Source organism: Aedes albopictus, chromosome 2, assembly GCF_035046485.1.
Source record: "Aedes albopictus strain Foshan chromosome 2, AalbF5, whole genome shotgun sequence".
In the NCBI taxonomy this organism is placed as follows: domain Eukaryota; kingdom Metazoa; phylum Arthropoda; class Insecta; order Diptera; family Culicidae; genus Aedes; species Aedes albopictus.
In genome coordinates, this window is record NC_085137.1 from 88,546,374 (window position 1) to 88,570,538 (window position 24,165).

Below are 24,165 nucleotides of genomic sequence, written 5' to 3' on the forward strand. Positions count from 1 at the left end.
TTACAGATATTCCCCTAACAAGCCCAGGTTAATCATCATCTCCTGAAAAATTTTGTTTGGACAAAAGTGTACGAGAGGGAAGGGGCCAAAAATGAGTCTACGTAGTTTATGAACAGTCCCAGATTTCCGTTTCAGTAGTAGATATTTGAAGAAAAAAAAAACAAAAAAAAACAGCCTGGAATATCTTTACACCAACCAGCTTTTCTATTTATTTATATCTCAAAATTATTCCAAGTTCTAACAAAGATTGCTTTCAAAACTCCTGTATCGATAGACTAAATTTGGAACCATTCTTTCCCAAGATTTTGGATGACAACTTTTACATAAAAGGTACTTATTTTGTTTTTCGCAATCAATCTGTTTTTTTTATTAGATTGAAAATGAGTTGCGAATCAAGAGTCGTTTGATTACTTATTATTCAGTGCCGCGTTTCTCAAACTAAGAAGATTTGCACGCCAAGTTCAGCAGTTAGAACATCAGAAACATTATAAAATACCAAAAATAAGCAAAAATAAATAATAAAGCAAACTAACGAACGTTTGGTTCTTTATTTCTATTGTATTGACTTTTAACCTTCCGTAACTCGCGCGGTTGACTACCAGCGTCAGCACCACGCTAATGCTGAGTACAAAAAGCGAGATTTTTTCAATGCGTTGTACAAAATACAACAGCGCGATCGCTCGTGGGTTAACAATACTTAAAAGTCCAATACAATAGAAATAAATAAGTGTTTAAGAAAGATCTGAAGAATACACATTTCAAGAGGACTCATTTAAATATCCAGCAGTACTATAATTTAAAAAAAATCTTGACGAACTGTATGATTTAAAACAAAAGCACAAGAAAACACAAAACAAAATGCTTGATGCCATTTACTTTCACAATAAAGGAAAAGTTTTAAAATTCCGCGGAAGCAAAAATTGCCACTATATTTTCAACGACTTTGTGTAAGTTCCATGTTTCATTTGTTTCTAAAATTTGAGATGAAATACCAAATTTTTTTTGGTATTCTGTAGTGCCGCATGGAGCCAGACTGATTAAATTTTTATTCGAAACTTGCGAACTTATCTTAAATTTCTTGGACAACGAGTTCATTGAAACTGATCACATGGGCATGCCAACCTTATTTTGACTTTTTCAAAAACAAAAAAAAAAACGAAAAAAACTTGGAAAATTGTAAGAATAAGTGCCACATAACATTAGTTTCTTAAAAAGTGGGAAAGCGGTACAATGTATTTATTTAAGAATTTAGTCAAAATTTTATAAAATGATGTATGTTATGGAAAAACGAGCCGGTAGATCGCCGAATTCCATAACAACCAAAAGTAAGTCTCTGGCTGGAAAAATTTGAGAAGTTTGATTGGTTCCACAAATTGTATAGAACTTCAAATCTCACAACGTTGCTCTAAGCAAGGCTTCTGAAAAGCAACTTCAGCATACATTACTCCGAAGATCATTTGAACCAGTTATGAAAAATTGTGCCTTGTTTTAATAACAGAAGATGGAAAATAAGAAATTTGGCATTCTTTTTAATTATTTGTTGCTATTATTTAGGGGAAACCCTAAAGAAAAATTCAAAGTAGATTCCATAGTATCTTTTGACGGAAACTCGTTAAAATTTTTAAAAGCTTTTTGATGATTTTGAGGATTTGAGGAACTGTAGAGGTGCATGACCATGTTACACCCAACTAACAATGAAAGCAATAACAGCTTATTCAGCCAAATTTTTCGAAACCAAACTGAAGGAAAGATTGTTCATTTGTTAATGTTGGGCAAGTTAACGGGTTCGACCCCCGGCCAAGAACTTTCCTTGGCTTGACTTAGAATCTCTTCCTGCCAGACGATACACACATGCAAAATGGTCTTTTGCAGAGGAAGCTACCAGTTGGTAACTGTGGAAGTGATGATAGAACATTAAGCTGAAAAGTATGCTTGCCTCATTGAGAACATTTAGTTAAAATAGATGAAAAAAAAACTTTTTTTTTCAATGTTTTAATGAAATTACAAGATTTATTTCAGACAGAAACTATTGATGAATTGGTCAATAAATTTCTGAAGAAGTATCTGAACAATATTCCCAAGAAAAGAGGGATTTGCAAATTTTGTTTAATAGGATGGCAAAGTTTCTAAGCATCAAGCAAATTATTTGAGAATGTAGAATTTATGGAAAAAAATGACAAGTGTGGCCATTTTCTGAAAATTTCTATGAAGATTTTAGCAAAAGTGTCCCCAGCCTGTGGGTCTCGGAAGCTTCAACGATCCCTTCAAGAAATCACATACAAAATTTGAAATGTTTCTGTCAAATTGGACTACGAAATTCTAAGAAATGTTCTCCAGGATTTCCAGTATTTCTTTTTTTTTTTGAATTCCTACATCTTTCAGAACTACCAGGGAGCTCCAATCATTATTTTAACAGTTTTGCCATGTGCTTCCTCTAAAATTAGCACGAAAATTCCAATTCTACCAAAAATCCAGCTAAATTTGATCTTGATAGAAAGTTTTAGGGAAGGTTTTATTGATCAATTTGGGAATTATGGAAAAAGATTCTTGAAGATGTACTTTCCATGGCATTTTTTTATAATGAGTGCAACAACCAGAATGTGGAATTTTAGCGGTTTGAAACATAGATTTTGAAAAAGAAATTAAGCTTACTAGAAATGAAAGAATTTTATTTTTATATTGTTCCAAAGTTCATCCAATTTACTTATGAAATCATTTTTGATATTAGTCTTGCAAAATTTTCTTGACAATTTATTAAAAAAATAGTACTGGCGGATCGACGAGAACAATTTACAGAAGAAGCTTCGGAAAATTTTCCAGAATTGCTCATTTGCTGATTTCTTGATGAAGTGAGATTGAAAAAAAAAGCCTTAAGAATTTCTCGATTCCGTTTGACGGAGCTAGATTATTGAAAAGGAATTCCTGAAGAGAACGCCTTGAATGTTAGAAGAATTTCCCAACATAATTCCGACTGAATGCCTGAAATTTGAGAATTTTTGGTGAAACTTCGGGAGGTTGCCATGGCGAAATTGCAGATACATAGGAAGTATTATGCTAGAACAAATATTTTCAGGATGCGTATCGAAGCCTTTAAAAATAGGTTCGCTCTAAATGTTTACATATAATCCTAAATGTCTTACCAATTTGCATTCAATTCGGTATTTTGTAATGAACATATTATTAAAATGTATTCAGTAATTGCAAGCAAAATTTAAAGACCAATTTAGACTTGCAGAGGTTCTTGAGATGCAAAATTTGTTCATATTAAGAGTTGTAAAACTGGAGGCACTGTTGGTTTGTCGATGTTTTTTTCTTATTTTTATTTTTATTTTTTCAATTTGCATTGAGGAGGATACATTCACTTTCCTAGCATTAAATTCGACGCTCTCAATATCAAACCCAGTCCGTAGAAGCACCTTCTTTTTTGTCCAAAACGTCCGTTCAATCCTAACCAAGCCCACAGCAATTTTCTCGAACGCCGTTGTTGCTGTCTGTCTGACACAAATCCAACCGGAAAGCCTATCACTTACAACAAAACCCTGGATCCCCGAGTGTAATCCTTCATCATCACGTCTTGCTCCTTTGACCTTCCTATCCTCAGCCACCCCTTCCGCTGAACCGTTTCTTCTACCGCTGTTCTTCAACCCTCGAAAGGGTCTTCTCTTCACTTTCCCACACATACACACACATTTAGGCTCCTTGCCACAAAAGGATCGGATTCGATTATTTATCGGTTTCTACATATCCCTCTATTCCACCGACCGGTTTTCCATCCAAATATATCACTGACTGTTGGAGGGAAGGATCCTATTAAAAACTGAACCGCACCAATCTTCGGAATCCTCTCCACAGGCTCTTCCACTATAGATAGAGTCACTTCACCATGCCTTGCCCAATTTCTTCCCTTTTTTCTTCGTCTTCTCATAGTAATTTCCACTTTTTCACGCGATAGATGAACAAATTCCTCCGAAATCTGACTGCCATAGAGCGCGCGTCTTGTTGATTTGTTTTTTTTTCTACTTCACCATCAACCTGTTTCCGTTTCTCGTCGTTTTGGTTTGTTCTTCACTATTACTACTCGTATAACTGACTGGCATTCCAGAGCAAACAAGTGCGTATGTGTACCTAATTCTTCTTTCTTCCACGCTGAGAAGGTCAGGTCGTTCGTTGGCGATAGCGATAGGTATCCATGGTTTCGGATCTGCTTGAATCTCACTCTGAATTCCACTCACTCTTCTCGGGTTCTCGGGTAGGGCGGTACTTGGAATCTAATTGAGCCCGATTAATCTTTTATGCTGGTGGTACCTACTACTGGTTCCATCGCTCAATTACGTCACTTGGCTACCAGAGATCCACTTGACCTTTCCGAGTTGGAATATTGTCCCCCCTCCCCCAATCTGCCACCCCCATTACTTTGTTATCTACAAGCGTGGGCACAAAGGGACGTCGACGACGACGCTCTTGCATTCCAACGAAAATGAAATTTTAATTAATTCTGGCGCTGGACTTGGTTTGGATTGCACGCTGGAACACTGGTGTAAAGTTTGAGTTCAAGTACCTAGTTTCGTTCTTTGTCTGTGTTGTCTCTTTGCTCGCTACTTACTAAGTACTCAGTTTGTTTGTTCTTTTTTTTTTTTTTTTTGGAAGAACAATTCTGGGGTTTGTGAGTTGGCGTAAGGAAAGGTTGTCAACATTGATTTGGATTGAATATCATTTGTTTCTGTTCAATATGAGATTTTTTACATGAATCATGGAAGAAATCTACTTCGTTATATGCACTAACTCCCGTCACATTACACGATGTTCCAACTTAACTTTACTTATGGCTCATAAATGATAAAAGCAAAAAGATGGTGACTATCAAAAACCATTCCCAATAGCACTGGAAATTGAATAATTACGCAAAATTGAACGTTTCAATTTCCCTCCAGTCATAAACTCAATGTTTTTTTCTCGTTTTACATATGACGAAGGAAACCGCATCAAAGGAGCAGCTAGCCGAAATGTTCACGGTTCAATTTTCACTTCGCCAGTTCCGCTTATTGAATTGACCTTCAATTCACACCCCACAAATTCATCCCTGGAGGAATTCTTGAAAGAATTCCCGGAGGAATCTTGAAACAGTCCATGGAATAATTACTGATGAAATCCCTGGAAGAATCCTGAAGGAATCCCTGGAGGAATTCCTGATTAAATCCTTGGAGGAACTCCTGAAGAAATTCCTGGAGGAATCCTGGATAGAATCGCTGAAGGAATTCTGGAAAGAATTCCTGGAGGATTTTTTTAAAGAATCCCTGGAGAATTCTTTGGAAAAGTTTCTTAAGGAATTCCTGAAAGAATTTCTGAAGGGATTCTTGAAGGAATTCCTGAAGAAATTCTTGAAGGAATTCCTGAAGGAATTCCTGAAGTATTCTCTGGAGGAATCCGTGAAGGAATTCCTGACGGAGTCCCGGGACTAGACTAGACTAGACTAGACTAGACTCGACTAGACTAGACTAGACTAGACTAGACTAGACTAGACTAGACTAGACTAGACTAGACTAGACTAGACTAGACTAGACTAGACTAGACTAGACTAGACTAGACTAGACTAGACTAGACTAGACTAGACTAGACTAGACTAGACTAGACTAGACTAGACTAGACTAGACTAGACTAGACTAGACTAGACTAGACTAGACTAGACTAGACTAGACTAGACTAGACTAGACTAGACTAGACTAGACTAGACTAGACTAGACTAGACTAGACTAGACTAGACTAGACTAGACTAGACTAGACTAGACTAGACTAGACTAGACTAGACTAGACTAGACTAGACTAGACTAGACTAGACTAGACTAGACTAGACTAGACTAGACTAGACTAGACTAGACTAGACTAGACTAGACTAGACTAGACTAGACTAGACTAGACTAGACTAGACTAGACTAGACTAGACTAGACTAGACTAGACTAGACTAGACTAGACTAGACTAGACTAGACTAGACTAGACTAGACTAGACTAGACTAGACTAGACTAGACTAGACTAGACTAGACTAGACTAGACTAGACTAGACTAGACTAGACTAGACTAGACTAGACTAGACTAGACTAGACTAGACTAGACTAGACTAGACTAGACTAGACTAGACTAGACTAGACTAGACTAGACTAGACTAGACTAGACTAGACTAGACTAGACTAGACTAGACTAGACTAGACTAGACTAGACTAGACTAGACTAGACTAGACTAGACTAGACTAGACTAGACTAGACTAGACTAGACTAGACTAGACTAGACTAGACTAGACTAGACTAGACTAGACTAGACTAGACTAGACTAGACTAGACTAGACTAGACTAGACTAGACTAGACTAGACTAGACTAGACTAGACTAGACTAGACTAGACTAGACTAGACTAGACTAGACTAGACTAGACTAGACTAGACTAGACTAGACTAGACTAGACTAGACTAGACTAGACTAGACTAGACTAGACTAGACTAGACTAGACTAGACTAGACTAGACTAGACTAGACTAGACTATTTTCGCTGAGATTTATACTTTGTATTTCCTGCCGGGATTTCTTTAGCAATTGCTGACTGCCAGGATTTTTCCAGCGATTCTTTCTGCAATTGCTCCAAAACTACCTCCACAGTCTCCAGAGATTATTTCTAGGGATTCCTGTGTGAATTTCTCTTGGGATTCTTCCAAGAGTTTCTCTTGAAAAACTCTCTAGGAATCTGGTTGAAGTCCTTCAGAAATTCTTGCTTGGATTCGTCTGGGGTTTTCTGCAATAGGTCCAATAATTCCTCCGGGAATTCCGTCAAGAATGTTTCCGGAGATTCATGCAAGAATATCTTCAGATATTTTTCCATGATTTTTTCCCGGCATTCCTCTTGTGATACTTCCAGAAGTTCCTGTTCGAACTACTCCAGGAACACCTGCCTGACTTTTTTTTCAGTGATTTCTCCAGGATTTCTCCAATAATTCACTTAGGAAATACTCTGTAGATTTATCCAATCAATCATCTAGGGATTGCACTAGGGATTTAATTTGAAATTCTTTCAGGAACTTATCTTGGGATTCCTTCAATTGGGGTTCCAGAAATTCTACGGGGGATTCCTACAGAGATTACACCATGTACGTATGACCTTTGGAATGCACAACAGAGAGTGGTGACTACGGAAAACTTGTGGCAATCACTCCTGTAATCTTGCTGTCGGATTTTTTGAAAAAATTTTTGAATAAATTTCTAAAATAATCTGTGAGGATATTCCAAAAAAAAAAACTCTTTGAGGAATTCCTGAAGAATTCGTAGAGCGATGCCTGAAGGAATGTTTGGAAGAATTTCGAATTGCATTCTTGTAGAAGTTTCTAAAGAAAACCTTGTAACAATTCCTGAAGAAGTCTGTGGAGGAATTTCTCAGGAATTCTTCGGAGGAATCAATGAGGAATTCCAGCAGGAATTTTCCAGAAATTTCTGAGGGTACTCTGTGAATGTTTTTTAAGGGATTCTTGGATAAATATTTGACTGAATACTTGGAGACATATTCTTTGGAAGTATACTTGAGACATCCTTGAATCAATCATTAGAGGACATTTCCGTAAAAAAGTCGTTAAGTAATAGATGCACATTTTTGCGAAAGAACCCTCGGGGAAATTATTTAGAAAGTCCTTCGAGAAGTTCCTGATGAGTTCGTTAGAGGAATTTGTTGAGAATTCATTGAAGAAACCCTTTTTTGAATCGCTGGAGGAATTCTGAAGAGAAAAAAGTATATTGAGTTCTTTAGGAAAACTTTTGAACAAATCCTTGAAGCATTCCTGGAAGGAATCATTTTTTCCACCGATTCAAGAGGAGCCCCTAATAAATTCACGGAGGAATTGTTAATGGTTTCCTTAGAGATTTCAGTAGGTCAGTTCCAGAGAAACGCTCTACTCCATTGCCATAAGAAGCACTAGAGGATTTCTCGAAAGAATACGTGGAGGAATTACAAAAGGATTTTTTGCAATAATTCCAGCAGAATTACTTGAACATTTTTCTGAAATAATTGTTAGAGAAATTCTTATAAGAACCTTAAGGAAATTGCCGAAGCAATCTTTAGAATATTTTCTGTAGGAATCATCAGGCGTCTTCTTGAAAAAATCCTTGGAGAAATTTCTGAGGACATCACCATCCACAATTTCTGGAGGGACTCTAGGTGAAATCTCTTTTATAACTCTTGGAGAAAGTTTTGAATATTTCGAATTTACTTAAGAATCCTCCAATTGGATCATCAGTGAGAATTTAAGAAGAAATCGTCGAGAAAATTTTTGCAGAGATCTCTGCAAGAACTTCTAGTGAAATCTCAAGACAAACTACTAGATAAATGATATCTTAAGAACTTACCCCTGGAGGCATTCCATGGCCATAATAAGTAGGCAAACATGTAGAAAATTCTATATTTATGTAAAATGCAAGCACTACGTAGCGTTTTTTTTTACATACAACTTTTTTCATCCATCGATTCCAGAGAGCTTCATTATCTCCCATCGCCATTTCTATAAGGCTATCCATGAGACAGATGTGATCAACTGTTTTCTTTTGTTTACCTCCATGAATTTCTGCAGACATTCTTCCAGGAATTTCTCATGGAATACCTCCAGGATTTCTGCCAGTAATATCTCCAGAGCATCCTTCAGAAATATCTTCAGAGATTTCTTCTAAAATTTCTCCAGAGATATCTCCAGGAATTTCTCCAGTAATTTATCCAGGAATTTCTCATCATGTTACTTCAGGAATGTCTCTAGAGTTTACTCCAGAAATTCCTACAGGATTTTCTCCTCCTGGAGAAATTCCACAAAGAATTCCTCCAGGAATTGTTCCAAGAAAACCCCAAGAAATCTCCAAGGAAATAATCCAGATGTTCCTCCGAGAATTCCCCCCTGAAATCCTCCAGTAATTCTTTCAGGAAGTCCCCAAGGATCCCTCCAGGGATTCAACACTAATTTTTTCATGGATTACTCAAGAAATTTCTCCAGAAATTAAAAAAAAAATCTCCAGGAATTGCTTTAGGGGGTTTTCCAGGAATTCTTTCAGGATTTTCTTCAGCAATTTATTCGGGAATTTCTCAAGATGTTACATCAACATCAAGAAACTTCTCCAGAAATTCATAAAAGGATTCCTCAAGAAATTTCTCAAATAATTCTCCAGGAATTCCTCCTGGAAATCCTCCTGCAATTCCTCCAGGAATTCATCCAGGAATTCCTCCAGGGATTGCTCCGGGAATTCCTCCAGGGATTCCTCCAGGAATTCCTCCAGGGATTCCTCCAGGAATTCCTCCAGGGATTCCTCCAGGAATTCCTCCAGGAATTCCTCCAGGAATTCCTCTAGGAATTCCTCCAGGAATTCCTCCAGGAATTCCTCCAGGGATTCCTCCAGGAATTCCTCCAGGAATTCCTCCAGGGATTCCTCCAGGAATTCCTCCAGGGATACCTCCAGGAATTTCTCCAGGAATTCCTCCAGGAATTTCTCCAGGAATTCCTCCAAGAATTCCTCCAGGAATTCCTCCAGGAATTCCTCCAAGAATTCCTCCAGGAATTCCTCTAGGAATTCCTCCAGGGATTCCTCCAGGAATCCCTCCAGAAATTCCTCCAGGAATTCCTCCAGTAAATTCCTCCTAGAATTTCTCCTGGAATTCCTCCTGGAATTCCTCCAGGAATTCCACCTGGAATTCCTCCAGGAATTCCTCCAGGGATTCCTCCAGGAATTCCTCCAGGAATTCCTCCTGGAATTCCTCCAGGAATTCCTTTTGGAATTCCTCCAGGAATTCCTCCAGCAAATTCCTCCTGGAATTCCTCCAGGAATTCCTCCAAAAATTCCTCCAGGAATTCCTCCAGCAAATTCCTCCTGGAATTCCTCCAGCAAATTCCTCCTGGAATTCCTCCAGCAAATTCCTCCTGGAATTCCTCCAGAAATTCCTCCAGGAATTCCTCCAGCAAATTCCTCCTGGAATTCCTCCTGGAATTCCTCCAGGAATTCCTCCAGGGATTCCTCCGATGATCGGGGTGACAGTTGAACACAAAGGAAGTTGTTAAGCACCGACGACACTTGACGGAACTTTGTTAAGTTGTATTTACACTGTGTTTACACTTCTAACTGCCAGTTTACACTTTTAGCAGCGCAGAAAGTCGCTATGGATAAAAGTTCCTGAAGAAATTCTTGGAGCAGGGTCCTTGAGGAATATCTCAGGAATCCTAAGAAGGAGTTCCTGTAATAATCCTTGAAGATGTTACCAAAGCCAAAGTTGACATTGTTGAAGAAAACTTTAGAGCAATGTCGAAAAAAAGAAAGAATGAATCCTTGGAGCAATTTCTGCAAAAAACAGAAATTTCTGCGGGAACATTTGCGAGCATTTTATTTATATCCAATTTTAACTACCCATCGTTCCCAAAAAGCTTGAAGTCGAATTCTTTATCTCCCATCGCCATTCCTATTGTTAACCACTTTCTCCTACACAAAAAGCTGCACCCGAAATCAAACACAATCGAATCAAGTGCGCTCTGGAGTGCTAAAACCTACTCGGGTCTACCCGAGCAGGGCCCCCCCCTAATGTTTGGTGTGTAAGTCAAGTGCACCCAGCAGCAGCAGCCACAAACTCACTCTTGGAGGTTATTGCGGTGGAACTAATCAATTCCGGTCATAAAAACATCGCGGCGCGTATGTTGCACCTCTGACTGACTACTGACTGACCAACTATGGCTCAGCGAACAAAGGAAAAAGTAGGTGCCATCAACGGTAAATTTCACCCATTCACACAGTAAACGCTGCGGCTTCGGCTGAATCAAATATTGAAATGGGAGAAGGAGAGTGCGCATTCATGTGTCTTGAACACTATCTGTACTTACCAAAACATTTCGATGATTTTCCTTATCCAGCAGAAACTCCATGCTCTTGTGTGGCCTTCCGGGTTCGTTGGCAGCGGCGGTCGTCTGGCGGTCCTTAATCCCATTAACGCCACCGCCCAGCCGTTTTGAGCCGCCACCGCCACCACCCATCTGATGTCTACCACCGCCATCACCGCCGCCACCGCCACCACCGCCAGCACCATGATGTACCTGCAGTTGGTGCATGTGGGACGACGGACCGCCAAGTTCCATCAGCGAGCGGGTCTTGCCCGAGATGACCGTTTCATGTGTATCCAGGTTCGTCTCGATGAGACCAATTTTCTGCTCACTGCCCATGATGTGATTGAAGTAATTAGCGTTTTCAGCGACCACCAAGTGATGCTTCTGGTTGTTGCTGTTGGTTCTAGCACTGCTGTACCGACCGACGGCCGAGGATAAGGATCCTTCGGCAGTACCACCGTTCGAGCCCGCGTCAGTGTCCGTGGTATACTGATGGTAGAAGGCACTGCCGCCGCCGCCGTGGCTTTCGTCAGGATCGATTTCCGTTCTCGGTGGAGTCGACGAGGCTCGGTACTGCTGCTGGGCATGCGCGTACCTCCCGGTTGGGGTAGAACGCTTGGCACACACACCAACAACCCGTGGGGGCTGCTTCGGCAAGGGTGGTTTCCCGCTCAACACGTGGTTCCTTTGACCACCCAAACCCCCCGCGGTTGGGGTCGAGTTTATATTCGACGACGTATCCGACCGGAACGTGACATCACTTTCATTTGGACTGTTATAAACCCTATCCGTCTGATCCTGACCACTGGCAAACTGGCGCAGATAGTACTCTTCCGCATCCAGCACATCTTCTTCACTGACACCCCCACTCTCAAGCCCATCTGTTTGCTTCGCAGACGGATCCTTCAACGGGATATAAATAAAATCAGATGACACCACTTTATCATTGCCCCCCGACTCCTTAACTTTCACCGCAGACGACGATTGTCTGTTATCACTACCGAAGCCAGTGCTGCCAACTTTCCCATTCGACGCCCCAACGACACCATCTTTGTTTTTCTTCGATTTGCCGCGGAACGAAAATCGGAAACCGGACGACAATCGCGACAGGAACGTTTTGCCCTTCTTCTCCGCCTTTCCATTCTTGAAGTTCTTGATCAGATTGTTATTGTTGTTAACGAACTTAGGCTGCTGTTGTGGCGGCACTTGTGCCGCATTATCATTCACTTCAGGACCGTTTACACCGCTGCTTGCCGCGTTTGCTGCTGATGATGATTCGGCGACGATCATGTTTCTGCTAGCGTCAACCCCATTCGCGATCGCGGACGCCATCGTGGTGGAACCTTTCTCGGCGATGATCACTTTCGTACTGACGACGTCGTCGGCTTTCGTCGGCTTTGCTGCTGCCGATCGCATTGTTTACTGCGGTGATGCATTTAGCGTCGTCTCGCTCGCACCGATCGTCACCGCTCACGGTTCGCTCACGAGAGAGAGGCTCGGGCGGCAGCGGTGTGTCGTCATCGAACACGAAGCGATCGTGCAAGTCGGGATCCGGTGTCGGGGCACGAGGCGCTGCATGATGATGATGATTGCTGGCCGGATGATAATTGCCGAATGATGAATCAGCGTGATTTATCAGCTCACACAGGCCCGTTTCCACGCTGTTTGAGTTGATGAGAGTGTTTGTTTGGGTTGCAATCAGGTTGGCGTGATCGTAGTCATCCTGATCGAAGTCTTCGTCATCGATGTCGATCTCGAAGTCCTGATTGGAGATGACACTGGCGTTGTCGTCGGGATCCGCGTCCGAGGAGTTGTCCTTCCAGATGATTTCCGACACAATCGGACAGAAGCTAACGCCCTTGGATAGGCCACACTTGGAACTGGAGGCGGCTGTGAGAATGCCAATGCTTCGGGAGGCTAGATCTCCAGTTGCACCGATCTCAAGGCAGCTGACATTCTTCAGCGAGTTGTGGTGGGCGTTCAGGCCACCTTCGTCGTCGCTGCAGCAATGGTAATAATTGAGGTTCGGGGTGCTCGAGACGAACTCACGCTTGGCTACTACCACCGGGGCGTAGCCGCGAGCACCACTCGGGTGATTAATATTCAGATCACTTGTTTGGTTGATCGCGCTATTGCTGCCATTATATAAGTTGAGGGCGGATTCAGTCGGATCGAACGTGCAACGTTCTAAACTGGCAGCGTAGCAGGTAACCAGATTCGTGGGATCCTGATCAAAGGTCCTTCTGGTGCCGTGGTTGCTTTCCGGTGCGGGCAGTGAAGGAGATCGCACCGGTGGTGCAACCGGGGGTGTTGAGTGGTGGGGGTTTGTTTTGATTTGCGTTCGTCGCGGAGGAGCTTGAGGTGGGGACGCGACCAGCGCGCTGAATGTCGATGGCTGTGCTGCTGCCGATCGTTGTTCGTGCAAAAACGCTGCGATCGGTTCGTACGCTTCCGCTTGATCGTTGATGATCGATAGGTTGCGATCGAAGTGAGCGGAAATTTCATCCAAAAGCGAATTAAAAACGTTCTTTTCGTCGCCATCGACCGGAAAGATCCTCTCCTCTTCGTCGTCTTCGTTGAATGCTTTCCTGGGATTCCACGAACCGGACGCCATGTCTCGGGCCCCACCCAATCTTGTGCCACTACTCGTTCTAAATGTGTTCCTATTTAAATAATACTGTTTTCCGTCTTCTTCATCACCGTAATCCAGCACCGTCAAATTGGCGTAGCTTGCACGAATGTTCACCCGCGGCTTCGTCACCGGTTCGAACGTCACGGTTTTCACACTTTTCACTACAGTTGGAATGACCGGCTCTTCTTGAAAATCGTACAGATTGAAGTTCTTGCTAGCTACCGATTCTGGACCCTGGTTCCACGCACAATAATTCCCAGAACTAGCACCGGATTCACACAATTCAAACGAGTCCACCGAATCCGATCGTCCCGCGAACTCTGGCGGAACTCGACTACCGCACAGGTTTAAACACTCTGGCACACTGGACACCGTGAAATTGACACCACCGTACTCCAGGAAGTCGCTAACCACCTTTCGCTGACTTTGCTTCCGGCTACGACCGCGAAAACGATGTTGATCACCGCTGCTGAACAGATCGGGCGAACTGGCCGAAATGATGGTTCTACGACGCTGCCGGTACTGCTGCGGTCGCGGTCGCTTTCGTGAAACGGCAAACTGCTCTGTGTCATCCCTCAACTGCTGCTGGCGACGATGATGACTATTTTTAGGTTTCGGTTCGGCACGATGGTGACGGCGATCCAGAATTGTTGTCGTTGCCGCTGACGACGGCGACAACGTCGTTGGGTGTATCTCGAGTGAATCTACAGAATTGTGCCGTGACGAGGACGTTGATGCTGATTCTGACGATGCGGACGACGACGACGAAGATGGGGGAATTACTTTGGTCGTTACGACGAATGGCTGCTCGCCACTGCTAGCACCCGCCGAGCGCGAATGTTTACTTGCGTCTAAATCTATTTTTGTACAATTATGAATATTGGTTTTCGCGGCGCTGCTCGCGGTGAACCAATGTTCTGGCTTGTTATTACGGTCGTACTTATTGGATAGACTTTCCTCGCTGTTACACTGTTTAATGCGGTGCACTTCTTGGCCTTTCGTTCCCGTTTCGCTCTGCTCTTCGTGCTCCTCCTCGTCCACGTCGCACACCGTAGAGAGACGGTTTTCCTGGTGGAAAACATGCCGCTGTTCGAAATAATCCAACTGTACCGGCTCCATAAACGTGTTAACATTTTCAGCCGAACCGAAATTGGTCCAACTTTTGGACTTGACCCGTAGATTGTTCATGTTGAAATGCAAATGGTCGCAATAGCCACTGTCTTCACTTAAACTTTCAATCGAGTTCTTCGTTCGCAGTTGATTCAACGATCGACGCCGTTCGGAGCACCGTTGCGGACACCGGACCAATCCGTCCGCCTCATCCGAAGAACTTTTCGCCACCTGCGACTCACTGGGGCTCGGCGTATTATCGTGGTTGTTCAAATCGCACTCGTCGCTAGCATAGTTGCAACTACTTCCACTGCCTCCGCTGCTAGAACTACTCGACACACTCGACGACGAGTACAGCTCAGAATCACTTGTGTTCAGCACCGGTTGTTGTTTGCCACCCACCGACGTCCCACCAGCACCACCACCACCGCCGGCCACCAACTTTCCCTGCTGTTGAATCAGATTCGATGCCGTAAGTAGATTGCCTTTCTTGCTGGGGCTACAGTAGAACCCAACCGTATCACCGCCCACCACAATCGCACTTCTAAGGCCCTCTGCAGCGGACCCTGCCGCTTCAGGTCCAACTACCGCCGCCGCCCCTACAACACCCGCCCCAGCGACCAAGTAGAGCGAAGGGGACGAGCCGGACGACGCGACGCCCGTCGATTCATTCTGCAACTGGCGCTCCAACGATTCGAACTGGATCAGCGAGGACGATCGGCTCAGCGACGCGTACGACAGACTATCGGAATCCGTAAACAGATCGTGGCCGATTTCGTCGAATCGCAATCTAAAATTAGTGCGGGAAAGAGAAAGAGAAAAAGGAAAAATTAGAAAATTTATTAATTCGCGCGCCGTGCAAAAGTCAATACACGTGGCAGGGGTTGTCAAACGATTGGATTGCATGCAAACGGATCATAATCTGTATCAATAAAAATAAAATTCCTCTAGGTTTTTTTTCGAGTTCTTAGAAATAATTTCAGGTAGGGTTTTTATCTAATTCTCGTCTATCTAAGCAACGACTAATAATGATCAAATTTATTATTGTACATCGCCTAACGCCTCATGACCAACTTAGTATCAATTACTTTAGCTTCAAAATCATGTAATCAAAACTTAAAAGAACTAAAATTTCTTAAAAATAATAAGATTGAGTAATTGTCCCTCGAACTCTATTTATTTGTTTTATTTTATTTTTATTTTCGTGAATTTTAACTTATGCTAGTTTTTTACACAATTCTGTTTTTGTCTAGATCATATCTATGTTGGGCACAACCTGAATTCAATACCCGGCACACCTTCTACGTGACACTATGGTACAAAGGATGGTCAAACATTATGATTCGACCGTAAGCTATCGATAGTCTACATCTTTTTGCTCTGATCTAATGAATGATCCGTCTGATATGCCGAGAATTAGCGCATATGATTAAGTGGATTTTTACCTACAAAAGTACAAATACTCAAAAATCCACTAGAATTTCATAGTTGACACACAGAACAACGACAAGAGTTGGCAGATCATTTTGTTACAAATTCCGGAAATTGAAAGGATTTTATGGAAAAAGCTCAGGCAAATAGAAGCAGCTGTCGAATAAATGTTCAACAAAAAACCTACAAAATATGTCTATAATCTGATAAAAACATTTGATTTCTAAGGCTGAATTTCATGAAATTTTGGGGAAATCTTCATCCAAAATACTAAACAATATGAAACATTTAAAATTATCGTTATCTTAAACTTCACTAAAAATTCAAACTGAATTTTCTGGGTCATGTTGTCAATATTCCTCTTCCAGGGATTTGAACAAAAAAAATCATAACAGTAACGCAAACCAGTCTAATTGAGATTTGAATACGGACGGTGGAAGAAATCCAAATCCAAAATTTCTACATAGAACTGCAGGTTGCAGACATCCAAACAAGAAAAAAAATCTTCCAAGAGCTGTGTAGGAATAAAATTTTGTTTGTTATTTAGCGTCACCTAGCAGCATGTTGCTACAATCAGTGGTGAAGTACACATAGTTTTAATTTCACCGATTATGGTGACATTTTATATGGTCGTTAGATTCTTTGCACAGTTTTGGAGCCGGACTTGGATATCTGTTCTGCCGTGTGCAGCATAGTTGTCCCGTGTTGCAAAACAGCAAACTGAGAAAAACGTGTTTTATGTTTCAGTCTTGTTTCCATCTCTACGGGCAAGTGTAATGAAACCACAAAGTGAATACATCAGCATAGCGTTAGAATTGGTATTTATTATTGAAGTATGCACAAAAAGTTTCATAAACATTCAATTTACTTTGATTTTTTAAAGAAAAACTCTGGTGGGACTGTAATGCCGATAAATCTAGCAATTTTTGGGATTTTCTCGGCATAAGCTGTTCCATATCATGTGAGATGTTCAGCATAAGTTGTCCCTTGTCGAGTTTTGCAGCATAATCTGTCCCATGTTGAATTTTACAAATTATATCAGGATTTCCGGAGAATGTTCAGGCTTCCCTCAAAGATGCTCGGATAGTTTTTTATGTGTATAAATTGAACATGGGATGTATTTTGAGAAAAAAAAAGTGAACATGGGACAGCTCATGTTGCAAAACTGAACATGGGACAACCCATGCTGCAAAATGGAACTGATACGCTGATTTATGGATTGATAGATGATTGCTTTGCAAGCTTTTTTTTTCTGTGGACGCTTATAATTTTGAAACAACTAAAAAAACATTACAGTTTTTAAGTTGCCCCCGTAATGCATTGGCGTATCTTGGATTTTTTTTTTACTAGTGGTGCCTATATGAGTGCCAGTTTTTGTGAGATCCAGTTTTTGACGCCACTGGATAGCTAGTTTGTATATAAAATACCTTTCCAGAACAGCTGTAGGAATTATGAAAACATTATCTAAAAAAACCAGGATACAAAAACTTTTCTGCACATCCATTGAAGTTTGCTTTGCAGTTTTATGAATTTCAAATAACTCAACGTACATATGTATGTACAGATGGGTAAATTATTGATTAAATTGGGAAAAAATCCTCAGCTCAGGTGAGATTTGAACTCACGACCCTTATTCGCCAGACAAGTGCTTTACCAACTAAGCTACCGAGCCAATTAATGACTCGGCATTTTAGTTGTCATAAAGTTCAATTCTAATCTCATTTGCAGTTTTGTTTTTTTTTTGCAATTTCATAGGCATATCCTACGGATTTTTTGGGGAAGTTCTTTGTAGTAAGTTTTTTGTAAAATCACATCAGCATTTCTTTTTCATTTATTTTTATTAATCCTGCAACTCCTTCGAAAATTCTTAAGGGAATGCTTTCGGTAATGCCTTTTGTAATCCATTCGGCAATGACTGCGTAAACTATCTTGTAAATTTTCCGCGGGTCAATCCGGATTGTCTCCGGTATTTTTTATTTATTTCCTAATGCCATTCGGAATCCCTTGGATAATTTATTTGAGAAATATTTCGGCAATTGCTTTGTAAGCTTCCTTGCAAGTCTTCCATAAATCCCTTCTTAAAGTCCGGAATGTTTTAGACAATTTCTTTGTGATTTTTTTTTTCATTCCTGCAGCAGTTTAGCTCGAAATTCCTTCGGTATTTTCGAAGTAACTTGCTTCGAAAACTTATTTGAAAATTCTACATTGATTTCTTTGAAAATGTTTTTGGTATATTGGAGACGTCTTCAGTTATTACTTTGGGAGCTTCTACGGTATTTCCTTTGGAAATTCTTTCGACAAATTGTTTAGACATTTTTTTCGAGATTTTTTTATGAAAATAAAATCTTTGCGCAACTCTTTTAGAATACCATCGAACATTCTGTCAGAATAAGCTTGAAAATTCCTGAGGAAATTCCTTTTTGAGTTGTTTCTGAAATTTCTGTCATGGACTTGAAAATCCTTTCGGTAATTCCTTAGGAAAGTTTCCAAACAATTTATCCAAGATTGTCATACGAATTACTTTGGCATATTTTTTGAGAGTTCCTTTGAAAATGTTTTGTGAAAACTTGCGGGAATTTCTATAGAAATTTCTTCAACAACTCCAATATTGTTCGGCAATTTATTTTGGATTATAAAAATTCCTTTAGCGACTTCTTTGAAACTTCTTAGGCAATTTTTATACAAATTTATCCGGTAATTTGTTTAGGAATTCAGGAATTCTGAGGAAGTTTTTCGAGAATTTCTTAAGGTTTTCGGAGTTTCTTTGCAATCTGATAAGGCTTTTTCATTTTCAAATATCTTCGAATATTCGCAGTTCTTAAGTTAATTCTTTTAGTTAGTCCGATTGAGAACTTCAGAATTTAAAAAGGATTAGTCTGAGAAATTATCATAGGAATGGTCGAAGGGATTCTTAAAGAATTTGTCGACAGAATTCCCAAACAATATGCCGAAGGAATTGTGGAAGAAATAAAAAAAATAATTGTCTGAGAAATTTCCAAGTAAATGACCTAAGGAATTTCCAAAATAATTGTCGACTGAGCTTTCTATGAATATTTCGAAGTTTTTAAAACCCCTAAACCTCTCTGAAATGCCTTGGAACGCCCCTTTGACGCCCTTTAAAGGGTTCTGAGAACCCTCCACCCTGAATTGCCCCTTGAAATCAGCAAAATTATAAATATTTTTCGTTGAAAAAGTCGATTGTAAGTTTTGTATCGCTGTTGACACAACAACTGCATATTTCTTAAGTTAATTTCAAGAATTTGCTGTTACGATATAAACTTTACTGGGACAAACCTACTACAAAAATCAAAGTCACACTATAGTTACAAGAACTTGAAGCATGTCCTTTACACTACTACACTGTTAAAAATAACATGTTCATTGTTATTTGAAATAAAATTACTTTTATAACAATTTTATTATGCATCCATGATCCAATTGTAGAACACTGGCACAACTTAAACTGTTAGCATGACTACCGGACTTTTTTCCTCACTTTACGTAATCGTGCGTTTAAAGGAGTTTCAGGGGCGTTCCAGAGATGTTCCAGTGGTATTTGAAAGGGGTTCAGGAACATTCCAAGAGGTTTCAAGGAGTTTCAAGGGTTAAAGAGGTCCCAGGAGTGTTTTAGAGCGTTCCAGGGTTTTTCCAGGAAGTTTCAGGAGCGATCCTGGAGTTGTCAAGCGATTTAAGAGGCGATTTAAGGATGTTCCAGGGGGTTGAGAGAGTCTCAGGGGTGTTTCAGGGTTTTCAGAAGAATTACAGAGGGCCTTTCAGAGGCATTTCAGGGGGTTTCAGGAGCGTTCTAGGGGTATTCCAGAGGATTTCAGCTTGTTCCAGGGCGTTATATGGGGTTTTTTGAGAAGCGTTCCATTGGGATTCTGAGAATACGCCAGGGAGTCTATAGGGGTTTCATGGGCAGGGCTTAAGGTTTTTGAAGGGCATTCCAGGAATGCTCCAAGGGGTTTCAGCAGCGTTACAGGTTTTTAATAGGTTTCAAGGGCGTTAGATGGGGTTTGAGAGGGTTTTAGAAGCAAGGTTGCAACCATTCATTTGCAAAGATTTACATTCATTTGCTATTATCTCAATTCAGAAGCATGCTATCGAAAAACAATGTATGGATGAATTTAACCTTGTTGTTTTATCTGAAAGTTTGTCGAATAACATTGTGGTCGCACACGCATTCCAAAGTCGTGAGCGAGCTGTGAAGGCAACTTTCCACAGCGTGAATGAAATTTACATTCACCGCGTGGAGAGTTGCTTTCACAGCTCGCTCACGACTTTGGTATACGTTTGCGACCCCAATGTTATTCGGCAAACGTTCAGATAAAACTACAAGGTTAAATCCATCCATACATTGTTTTTCGATGGCATGCTTCTGAACTGAGATAATAGCAAATGAATGTAAATCGTTGCAAATGAATGGTCGCAACCTTGTTTAGAAGCATTCCAGGAAATTTTACGAGCGTTCCAGTGGAGTTCTAGGGAGGTTCAGAGGGTTTAATGGACGTTTCATGGGGTTGCAGGGGTTTACAGACGCATTTCAGTGGTTCTCCAAATGGTTTGAGGGATTTCAGGAGCGTTTCATAAGTTTTCAAGAGATTTCAGGGGCATTCTAGGGCTGTTCTAGGGGTCTCAGGGGGTTCAAGGTCGTTCCGGGGAGTTTCGAGGTGTTTCAGAGGCATTCCAAGGGGATCCCGAAGGGTTTCAGGGGCGTTCCACGAGATGTATTCCTGAGATCACCCGAAACCCTGAAACAGCATGAAACCCTTCTGAATTTCCCCTGAAATTTCCCTGAAATCCCCCTAAATCTCCTCCGAATCCTTTGGAGCAGCGGAGCAGAATTATACGACCAAGTTTCAAGAAATTTGGTTGACAATCCACCCCCCCCCCCCAATTAGAACAAACCCAGAGATAATACCCATCACCACCCTATTTTTGAAAGTTTTAATAACATACATAAATCCAATTCATAGCATGCCTATTTATATCTATCTATTTCATTAAATTAAACCAATATCATATAAAGCAAGATTCTTATTTTTTACATGTGAAACTGGTCAAACGCAAACATTATCTCTTGGTGTGACCATAAGTAAGAAATTCTTACAGGGTTTTATATCTGCTAGGATTTCTCCAGGAATTCTATCAAATTTCTGCTGTAATAGGACAGATTGGTTAAGTACTAGATTTGTAGTAATGAGCTGAATTTTAGTATGATGAGAAGGTCAATTCTCCGTTTCTGCAATGAAATGGTGCAAAAAGCGTGGGTATTATGATTCCTTGCTTAATTTGATGATGTTTGAGCAAAACTTTGGGCAACAGTGTTGTTGTTTTCTCCATTTCTTGCAACATAAACAACAAAGTTATCCAAAGTTTTGCTCAAACAGCATCAAATTAGGCAAGGAATCATAATACCCACGCGTTTTGTACCATTTCATTGCAGAAACAGAGAACTGACCTTCTCACCATACTAAAATTCAGCTCATTACTACAAATCTAGTACTACATCGAACGTGCCCTATTGCTCCAGTAGTTCTTGAAATGATTACTCAAGGATTTTCTCCTGTGGTTTCTCTAGGGTTTGCTGTTGGATTCTCCAAAGAATTCCAGAGATTTTTTCCTAGGATTCATTCTGTCATTCCTCCAAAAAATTCTACTGAGATTCCTCCAGTCATTCCTGTCCAGTGTTTAGCAGCAGAAGTGATAAGTGAACTACTCAGCAGTTTTTCTTCCCTTTTGTTGGTTCTGTTTCAATAACCAAGCGGGTCTACGTTCGCTCGTCGAGTCGTATGGTTCACGAACGAATACAAAGAAGATACTTCTACATAGACAAGCTCCAGCAATGAGCGGGTTTCGCTAAGTGTAACACTTTCTGATGCTCTCTCATCGTTGGCTTCAAACAACTGTGAATACACGTTATTTTCATCATTATTTAACGCATTTCCACTTAAAAAACGTAACGCGAATTTTTCCGCAGTCAAGTTCGCAGATTGTGAACAATCCTCGGTACCCACTTTACGTAATTTATGGTTAGTCCTTTACTGTCAGAGCTGTCAGATCAGTGTAACACGCTAAATATAATTTACACAAAAGGCAATTTACACGGAAAAAATACACAGTTCTAAATATTATTGGGTACTGGACTGGACACACAACATTTTATCGTTTTCTTTGATACATCGAGGTCTTGAAATTCGTCTATGGTGTTACCATAATAATCAAGAGATATGACAATAAATTTTTCTTGTCGAATGCATCACTTTCATTAGCGTCGCCGAGCATATTCTCTCTTGATTGCACTCTCGTATTGAACCGAGCAAGAGGAATAGCACATTTCGGGAAGCGTTCAAAAGCATTTCGCTTCACGATGTGTTATACTCGTTGAGTGTAGCACAAGCTGAGTATAGACCACTCAGTGGTTCGCGATGAAATTCCAAACTCTGTTCCTGACAAAAGCTCCAATACTTCAACTATGCATTCTCAAGGAGTAATTGCTAAGATTCACCCAGGAATTCCTGCTGGAACTTATCGAGCATATTTTGATGGCATTTGCAGAATTTGCTTGTCAGATTCCACTAGAAAAACTCATTCTGTGATTTCTCCAGAGATTCTTTAGAAATTCTTTAGAGAGCAGAGATTCATCGGCGATTTTTCCGAAAATTCTCGAAAGGAATACCTGATGGAATTCCACCAGAAATTTCCTCAAATATTTTTGTTTCCTGATTTATTTTTTAGCAATTCCTGCTAGATTTATTACAGGAATCTTCCTGGGATTTTCAAAGAGCTTTTTACTAATTCTTTCATGAATTACCCAAGATTTTTTTTAGTGATTCTCGCTGTGGCCCATCTAGCAATTGTAACTTGGATTCCTTCACTTATTCGCGCTAGATTTCTTACAAAAAACCACCTGGGACTTTCCCTGGCATTTCTACAGAAATTCCTCGTGTAATTATTGTACGATATTTTTTAGGAATTTAGCCAAAGAATAACTTTGTATATTTCGGTATAAATCTCTCCGGGGCCCACCGAGTTTGTCCAGGCATTCCTGAAAAAGTTCCACCAGGAATTTATTCAGGGATTTCTCTTAGGCTTCTTCAAGAGTTGTTTTGAGTATTTTTTCGGGGATTCGTCCAGTGATTTCTCACGAAATTCCTCCAGGGATTCATCAAAGAATTTGTCTAGTGTTTCCTCTAAGACTAAGCGGACTTTTCCGTTACTGGCGTTCTCACTCACAGTATCAAATGAAATGAAATTCGCTTCCACTTCTGCCCACTGTCGTTTGGAGTTTAAAAGCTATGTTCCAGTAGGGATGACATGTCAAGAATATTAGAACAAATCTCATTAAACAGGTAAATGGACATTTTTGTTTAATTAACGTTTTATTTTGTACAAAATAAAAAGGCTTCGTACTTCACCAATACAGAATCTCATATTTTTTCTCTCCTGGTAATAGTTGCTACTAGCAATGGTGAGGACAGAAAAAAAATTTGTTTCAACTTAAAACCATTACTCGTTAAAATGAGACAATATACCAATGAAATGGCGTGCGTGCCAGCTGAAATGAACTTACGACACATAAGCAATCAGCAGAGAATATATATATCTAAAACATATGCTGTATTTGGTCAGTGTTAGATGGCCTTTCAATAAATAAATTTACTTTGAAAATCATAATTACAGATGTGAAATGAAATCAATTAGATTCTGTATGAGGACTTATTGGACACGGCGTATATCGAGGTATGGTTGTAATTTGAATGGATTCTCACCCAAATGTCAAGCTGACTACAAAACACGGAAAACTCGAAAAAAAAAACAGTTTTGGTCGTTAAATTATTGAACGAAGGGACAAATTTATCCAATGCCAACTAACATTGCTGTACTATGGCTGTACTAGTGCTGTAATATGGCTGAATAAACCGCTCTTAAGCTTGATTCTCAAAAGTTTGGCTGAATAAGCTGTTTCTCAGCTGTCATTGCTACTTGGGAATCCCAATAAACAAGGGCGTAGCCAGAGGGTGGCCGACAGATTTTTTTAAATTCAAGCCGACTCAAAGATTGTCAATAATTCAAGTGTTCCAGAAAAATATTAGACTATTCTAATAATTGAGGTA

General features: G+C 40.5%; 1 protein-coding gene and 1 non-coding gene across 2 annotated transcripts in view; both read right to left on the bottom strand.

Moving 5' to 3' along the window:
• The window catches only part of LOC109427628 (uncharacterized), a 556,874-nt gene that overhangs the window by 374,615 nt on the left and 158,094 nt on the right, over positions 1 to 24,165 (bottom strand). Inside the window, 2 exon segments of the mRNA XM_029852600.2 lie at positions 10,876 to 12,258; positions 12,260 to 15,407. Coding sequence (XP_029708460.2) covers positions 10,876 to 12,258; positions 12,260 to 15,407 — 4,531 coding nt within the window.
• On the bottom strand, positions 17,649 to 17,720 carry Trnaa-ggc (transfer RNA alanine (anticodon GGC)). The gene has a single exon. It is a non-coding gene; the product is annotated as a tRNA-Ala (tRNA).